This window comes from Mercurialis annua, linkage group LG6, assembly GCF_937616625.2.
Source record: "Mercurialis annua linkage group LG6, ddMerAnnu1.2, whole genome shotgun sequence".
NCBI lineage: Eukaryota > Viridiplantae > Streptophyta > Magnoliopsida > Malpighiales > Euphorbiaceae > Mercurialis > Mercurialis annua.
In genome coordinates this window covers 33,388,938-33,396,731 of record NC_065575.1, presented here as the reverse complement: position 1 = coordinate 33,396,731, position 7,794 = coordinate 33,388,938, and the positions used below count along the sequence as shown (strand labels likewise).

At 41.1% G+C, this 7,794-nt stretch overlaps 1 protein-coding gene across 6 annotated transcripts; it reads right to left on the bottom strand.

Annotated features, from left to right (window-relative positions):
* Window positions 1-243: 243 nt before the first annotated feature.
* On the bottom strand, window positions 244-3,841 carry LOC126686783 (protein COFACTOR ASSEMBLY OF COMPLEX C SUBUNIT B CCB4, chloroplastic). 6 transcript variants are annotated; one of them, XM_050381018.2, is made up of 8 exons: window positions 3,438-3,840; window positions 2,923-3,022; window positions 2,765-2,838; window positions 2,283-2,464; window positions 2,083-2,153; window positions 1,188-1,271; window positions 893-1,048; window positions 244-320 (listed from the first exon to the last, which is right to left on the bottom strand). In XM_050381018.2, exons 1-7 carry the CDS (start codon window positions 3,761-3,763, stop codon window positions 959-961), a joined length of 927 nt encoding a protein of 308 aa, XP_050236975.1. In that variant the 5' UTR covers window positions 3,764-3,840; the 3' UTR covers window positions 244-320; window positions 893-958. The 6 variants fall into 6 exon arrangements, with proteins under 6 accessions (XP_050236975.1, XP_050236976.1, XP_050236977.1 ...); XM_050381019.2 differs by lacking the exon at window positions 244-320 and adding an exon at window positions 390-765 and having other exon boundaries at window positions 1,188-1,256; window positions 3,438-3,841; XM_050381020.2 differs by lacking the exon at window positions 244-320 and adding an exon at window positions 390-765 and having other exon boundaries at window positions 2,283-2,428; window positions 3,438-3,841.
* Between the last annotated feature and the right edge of the window lie 3,953 nt (window positions 3,842-7,794).

Here is a 7,794-nt window from a genome sequence, read left to right as displayed (position 1 = left end):
CCTCTATCAAACCTCTGAACTTGTCAAATAATCCGATTTGACCCCTGAACTTGATAAAAACGTAAATATTGAACCCCTCCGTACACAATTTCTTTTAGAATGTTTCAAGTGACAGGTGGCATAGAAGGGTTCAATATTTACGTATTTATCAAGTTTAGGGGTTAAATCGGATTATTTAACAAGTTCAGATGTTCGATAGGTGAGACGTTAAGTTTAGAGGTTAGATGGGTTAAAGGGTACAAGTTCAGGGGTCAAACTATGTATTAAGCCAAAGAATGTTCCCAGCAACTAGTGCCATATGGTATTGCCAATTGTCAAACCTAAAGAAAATGACACTATGATAAGGACAAATAAATAAAGCAACATTTTTAGCAATTCTAATAGACAGATTGGATACTATAATACTGTTTCTCAAACTGTTTCAATAACATATTAATAATGAAACTAGATATTCTGTTCTGTAATGCGCATATTATATAACAAGTCGAGGTCAAAGTGTTGATCGGCTACAGAATTATTGCCATTCGGAATGAAAATGAAGAAATAATGGTAGGAGGGAGGTTATGGGATCAGATAAAAAACATACTTTGCTGCCTCGAATAGGAATAACATTCATTTAATAGGTAAATATGATATCGAAGGGTTAAGATAATGCATATCGATCAATATATTGCCGCCCCTCAAGTAAATGAAATAGCACATAACCAGGCGGTGCTGTATCTCCCGACAACTTGCATGTTTCAACTTTAGCCAACTCTCCTGCTGCTAGGAATTGCTCCACATATGTTCAAAGTAAAGAATAAGAATCTAGCAAATACAAGGGACGAATTCTGGACAAACTCCAATGATATCATTTCACTAAAAATTCAGCTAAAACTGTTCTAGAAATTACCTCAAGGTATGCAGCAGATTGATGCATGAGACCGAGACAGTTCATAAAGTTTGAAGGGATTCTGTTTCAAACTCTATCTTGCGCTGCCAACGAGCTGTTGGTTACATATTTTGCTAGTGTGGCATCAAGTTTCTCACCAATGAATGTAATCCATGCCTGGCAAAAGAAAGTGAATGAAATTATTCTAATCTCTAGCGAGAGATGACAGAAGAAAAAATGTGTAATCTACTAATATGTTTAATCAGTTGTATTTTCAAATTGTAAGACCAGAAATAAAAGAAAAGAATAAAAGCACCTGATCAGAAGTAGTGAAACCCCTAATAGTGTCACCACCAATTATTGCAACTCCTTTATCTCCAAGAGGCTGCAAGATCACTGCCTAGTAGATCATAAATACAGTTTCACCATTTTGCTAATGTATATATTGCGTAAACTGTTTTTGTAGATAGATAAAATAAAACGTAAAAACGCATAAGTTAAACACTTAAAAAACTTTAGATGCCTCAAGGATATTAACATATATTCCAGTAAATCTTACAAACATACTTCACACCCTCGTAATATCTCATAGGTTCATTTTTGTATCTGCATTAGTTTAGTTCTACCCACCAACTCAGCATATAGTGATAACACAGAAGTTCCCAAACAATGACAAAAACGGGAAAAAATCAAGCAGCTACAAGATACAGGATACAAGAGCTTTATGGCTTAAAGGGTAGTTGCACACACACATATTGGAAAAAAAAAATTCAATGCCTTTAGTGATAAGTTATTATTTGTCAAATAACCAATTTTTTTGCTCAAGTTGTTGGGTGAGGCTTTAACAATAGTTACATTCGATCATACAGGCTCTACTACAGTGTCATATAACCAATTCACCCGAAAGCTGAAGTTTTTGGGTGAGGCTTTAACAGTAGTTAAATCTTTACATTATAAAAGGAAAAACATGAACGAAATATTTTGACAGTAGAACTTCTGTTATTAACAACAACATCTTGCGATAATTTGAAATTTTAAAAGGGCGCATAAGAATAATGAGAGAAAAAATCTATTTAAATATTCATCATACTTGGTATGCCACGTTCTCCTTCTCAATGGAATAATATACTTTGAATAAAATCATATACTTTAAGCAAAGAAGAAAAGAATGTTAGCTAATACATTTTAAGGAAAAATTTAAGCACAATTACCTGTGTATTTGAAGGAAAAAATGGCAGCTCAGACCTCCCGGGATAGAGCGAGAGGTTTGCCAAATAGCTCTCTACAAAAAGAACAACTTTTGGTCATCTTTTCTAAACTAATTTTCCGCAAGTAAATCTTCAAACAGTGAAGGAGGGGGCAATGCGAAAGACTTAAAATATGAAACCCTACATAACACGCTACTACTTACGAGCTCCTGATTTCTTAACAGCTTGAACAAGTGATCCTTGCATCAATTTGGCAGTATCCACGGATAGCACTTCACCCTTATTAGACGATTCAACAGCCATACCAATTTGTAGAAAACAGATGCAATCATAAACAACAACTAAAGACCTGCAGCACGTGACAGCCGACAGAGATTCCCATACCCTAAGATCATGAATTTACTACATCAAAAATTTAGTGTCATAATGATTCCTTTTTTAGAACATATTCCAAAAATGAAAAATATTAGCCAATAAGGCAACCAATAACATCTTAAAGCTTAAGAAAATCTTAAGACGGTCACGCAATAAATGTATTCAACAAAATTTGAGCAACCAATTGGCAACTCATTTCATTAAAATTTCCCAAACACGACAGGACAATTCAGCTGCATCATTTTTAAAAGCTTACTCATTAACTAACTATGATAAAGCAAGCAGAAAAGCAAACAACAAGAACAATTACCAAAGTAACTCAGAAACCACATAGCGAGGCAGATCCGGGAATAGAATTTGACAGTCCACGCCTTGAGGATTTACCTAAAAACAAAAAGAAATGTAAATTTCTGCAATCAACATTAATAAGCTCCAATACATACACTAGTACATTTGCATAGAACTCACTGGATAAATAGTCTTTGGCTTGATGGTGAGCCACACCAAACCAGCTAAAATATTAGTAACGGCCAATCCAAGTGTCAACAAATCAGCTCTAGACTGTGAACTTCCAAAACAAAAATGTACCATCAACATCTTCCTAAAATTACTCCAAAAACATCAAATTAACCACCTAAATTTCACTTAGGGTCTGTTTGCTTCAAATGAATTTCACAGTTTTTATGGAATTTAACTGAATTTCTACAAAATACGTGTTTGGTTCAAATGAATTTTCACAATTTAAATTTGTATTTACACTCAAAATACAATATTCAATTTATTCCATTTCATTTAAAAATAATTTCATATTTAAAATTCAAAAAAACAAATATAAAAGTTCATTGTCAAACGCTTTTCAAATTAAACTCATATTTAGAAATGAAATGAAATGAGTTCTACACGAGAATTGATACAAACAGGCCCTTAGTAAAGCAGCAATGTAATGGAATTAAAGCGACGGACATAGAATTGATTCCATATACCTACTGGCATCGGCAACAGGAGCAATGCCAGAAGCGGCGCGATTGATGAGAACAGCCAAGAGAGAAGCGGCGCCGACGTAAATGGGCAAGGTTCGAACGGTGGAGTCGTTGTTCTTAACCCAATCAGCGACAAAATTTCTGTTAGGCTTGGGTCCTCTATAATAGTGTCCCTTAATTTGGGCATTATTTGAATCAGAATTTGAGGAAACGAAGCAGCGGAAATTGCGGGGAGGAAACTTGCATTTGGAGTTGAAGAGAATGGGAGTGGGGAGGATAGTTACAGTTCCCGCTTCCATGGAAATCAATTTGTTAACACAAACCCTCATTGCTCCTCATGTTTTGCTCCGATACACAATCGGGCTCTACACTTGGATTTGTGGTCCAATCTCAATGTTCACATAATTACTCTTTGGGGTGATTACAAAAAGGGTGGCGATATTTCCACACCAAGTTTTGATAGGACCAGAGCAACTTTTAAAATTTAGACATCATTATCCTTTCATGGTTTAATACTTTTATTACTAAAAATTAAATTTGAACTATAAAGAAAAATTCTGACACTAATATTAAACTCTTTACTCTTTCAAAAAAAAATATTAAACTCTTTACAATGCATCTGGCATTTTTTTTCCATTGGTATAGTGCTCGCTTCCTCCTATGTCAATTCTTACTTAAATTATTTTGTCTAAACTAAACACTGAACTATGATAGAAGAAAGGAAAGAGTGGAGCCATTATAGCAGAATTCGTGTTTATCTTGACACTAGTAAGCCTCTTATGAGAGGGCTAAAAGAGGGCTGAAAGTTATCAATCCACTGGGTGAACTTTGTTGGATTTCCTTCAAATATGAGCGATTTCAAAATTTCTGTTACTGGTGTGAGATGCTTGATCATCTGAAAATAGAATGTGACGTTAAACCGGAAGAAACGGATGTCTCAGAATGGCCGCATGGACCTGGCTTACGAGCTACACCGCGGAGGAGGAAATTGATGGGCAGCAGGTTGTCATATGAGGGCGGGTACAAAAACTATGAAGGGCAGCCAATTTCCATTTCATCTCAAAACACTGATAGGGAGACAACTAGACGTAACCTCTTTGGTTTTGACGAAGCCCATGAGGAGGAAGGAGAAGCTAATGAGGTGATTCAGTCAAGGAAAGGATGGGACGTGGTGCATGCTGCTGTTGATGTCCACGCAACCAACGTTGACACTACCGAGTTGGAGGGGAATTTGGAGGGCTTCATTGAAGTTAATATCAGCCAGGGTATTGTGAATATGGCTATGAGGAAAAAACAGATCAGTAGCAACAACTTAAAGGATAGTAGTGTTTACACCGGCCCAAATAATTACCGGATCGAACTTCATGTGGGCTTATCAGGGATTAAGGCCCAACGGAAGCTTATTTATTACTGCTTTTTTCTATTTTATTAGGAGTTTGTAGTTCAATAGGAGTGATTTACTTTCAGAGTCTTAGTCCTAGTTAAATTAGGAGTCTTAATGATGGGGAGCTATAAATAGCTCAGAGTTTTATTATTTTTGTATCAACAAATCAATCAATAAAAAACCAAGCCCAGTGCTTTTTATCCCGCAATCTCCGGATTGTTTTAATTTAGGAGTAGTTTTCGGTATTAATCTCGCTTGAGTCCGTGACTCCCAGATTATTATCTTTTAGATCACGTGGTTAAGTGTTTTTAACCAAACAAGCCCTGTGAATATCTGCATAGGCTCGTTAAAGTATCAAACCTCAAACCGATCCCGATTATAAATTCAAAGATTCGAGTCCGGAATATTTCCAGGCGAACCTCTTTTGGCGACTCCACTGGGGAACAGTTTATGGTTAGCACAAAAACGGACTTTAAGGACGATTCCAGGCACGCTCGGTCCATACGCCGACAACAACGGAAGGAAGGTGACATAGTAGACGAATCAGATTCGGATAGATCAGAAACCATGGCCAAGGATAAACAGGTGAACCAGTCAAGCAAGGTGCCGAATACAACGGACACCGAGGGGAGCCTACCTAAGGACAAGGTCGACGACGCGACCGATGACATGATAGACTACTCGCGCCAGCTTCCTCCCTCTCGCCCTTCTTTATCACAGGCCGACTTCTCGGCCATGAGGGGCGAAATAGCGCAAGAGAACAAGCAAATGTTCGACGGTGCTATGCATCAGATGTCCGAAGTGATGAGGAACATCATGGCCGACCAAACGTCGGTCCAGAGGCAGATCCAAGGGAACTTAGATGGCCTCAATAAGGCAATGGAAAACCTAGGGCGATTATTTTCTGGGCAATCCGCGGCCGATCAAGGATACAGGAGGGCCGAACAGAACCAAACACCGAGCCGTTTTGGTCAACCAGGTGGTTCGGCCGAACAACAACCCAATAAGATGGGGTATACATATGGTTCCGTTAAACTCTTAACAAGGAACGAGGCCGAGTTCTCAGGAAGGGCCGATCACCCGGGAGCAAGCTCGTCCAACCCACAAGGCGAGACTAGACCACAAGGGGGAGTTACTGGAGCCAACACCCAGGAGCCCAACACGGGCGAACGATCGTACTCCGAGGGAGGCGATCCGAGCATATACAATCAAGGACAACTCGTGGACATGCTAGAAAGGCTCGGGGTGGACCTGCGACCTATGCCTCGCCCATCGTACATGAAACCGTATCCGGACTGGATCGACAAATTATACCCTTTCCCAAGGGGGTATAAAGTGCCTGAGTTTAGTTTGTTTTCGGGCGAGGAAAAGGGCCAATCTACGGTTGAACATGTCGCCCGGTTTTCAGCCCAATGCGGCGAAGCTGCCGCTCATGATTTCTGGAAGCTCCGGCTTTTCGCCAGCTCTTTGACAAAAATGGCGTTCACATGGTACTCTAGATTGTCGCCCAATTCGGTGGACACATGGAAGGACCTCGAAATCCTCTTCCATGAAGAGTTTTACAGGGCACCACCTGATGTCACCCTGGCTGACCTCGCCCGAATCTCACAGCTACCAAGTGAGTCGGCAGAGAAGTATATCGGCCGATTTAGAAACCTCAGGACTAGGTGCTCCACCAAAATGTCAGAGGCCGATTGCGTACCGATGGTGGTAAGAGGAATGAGTTTCGCCATGAGGGAGCATTTCGAGGGCCACAGGTTTCGGGACTTGTTCGAGCTAACAAACAGGGTGACGAGCTACGAAAGACTCCTCCAGGAGAAAGAACAGAGGAGAGGCGCATCTAAAGGGACCTATTACAAAGAACAGCTTGACGTGGCCGTGGTGTCCGATAGCGAAGATAGTGGTTCCGAGGATGAAGTCAACATGGCCGAATTTTTGGGAACGAAACCCCTGGAATGTTCGGCCTTGCGAAAGCCCGGCTTTGTTAAAAGGAATAAGACCGCGGTGGTACAAAAAGAGTATTCATTCGACCTGACTAAAGCCGACGATATATTCGATGCCCTATTGAAGGATGGGCAGATCGCCCTAAGCGAAGGTCATACGATTCCACCGTCGGAAGAGCTAGTCGGTAAGGATTATTGCAAGTACCATAACTCCTGGAGGCACAGCACGAACAATTGCGTAAACTTCAGAAACGTGGTTCAGAAGGCGATTAACGAAGGGAAACTCTTGTTCCCAACAAAGAAAGAGGCCGATGCCAAATACGTGTCTATTAACACAGTTCGGCCTCACTTTGATAGCTACCTAGAGCAAGGGCAGATACGAAGTAAGTGGAATCCAAGAAGACCCAAGCCGAGAGTAGAGACCGACGGTTCAAAGTGGCGAGGAGAAAAAGGGCAACCCCAACAACAGAAGAGGAAGCGATATAACTCGCCTACCGCAGATATGACGTGCCCATCATGCAGTACGTGTTTTAAAGTCAAGGGAAGCGATAACACGAGGAAGCATCCCAAGACCTTTAAACCGAAATCGCCCACAGAACAGTGGCAGAGGCATGAGCCACAACGGAGGCCTGCCACTAATGTATTCAAGAGGATATTTCGGCCAACGGAGGAGACCCCTCGTATGACGAAAACCCAGAAGAGGCGAATGCAAAGGCTGCGACAAGAGTCGCGGGCGAATCACGGGGCAGATTCGGCTCCCAGAGGGCAGCACGGAAGTAGGCCAATAACCGAGAGACTGGGGGCAAGGAACCAGGCCGACGCAGACGCCAAATCACCTGATAGGCGAAATGCCAAGGTAAGGAAGGTATGGATGCCAAAAAGCGAAAAACAAACGGCCGATGTGTCTGCTGCGGCAGTAGTTCACAAGGATGACAAAGATTCCAGCGGCCGATCGTCCTACAAGGACGTACTGGTATCGCACCACGATGGCCAGCTTAAAGCAAGATTGCCCAAAGACCGCGAGGTAATCGTT

Bases quoted from the DNA above. Each gene is read 5' to 3' on its own strand.
- LOC126686783 (XM_050381018.2), bottom strand. From the start codon at position 3,763: ATGAGGGTTTGTGTTAACAAATTGATTTCCATGGAAGCGGGAACTGTA. The intron at 2,154-2,282 runs GTAAGTAGTAGC...TTCTTTTTGTAG, and splicing joins TGTTAAGAAATCAGGAGCTC to AGAGCTATTTGGCAAACCTC. The intron at 1,049-1,187 runs GTGCTTTTATTC...TTCTTTTGCCAG, and splicing joins GTTTCACTACTTCTGATCAG to GCATGGATTACATTCATTGG.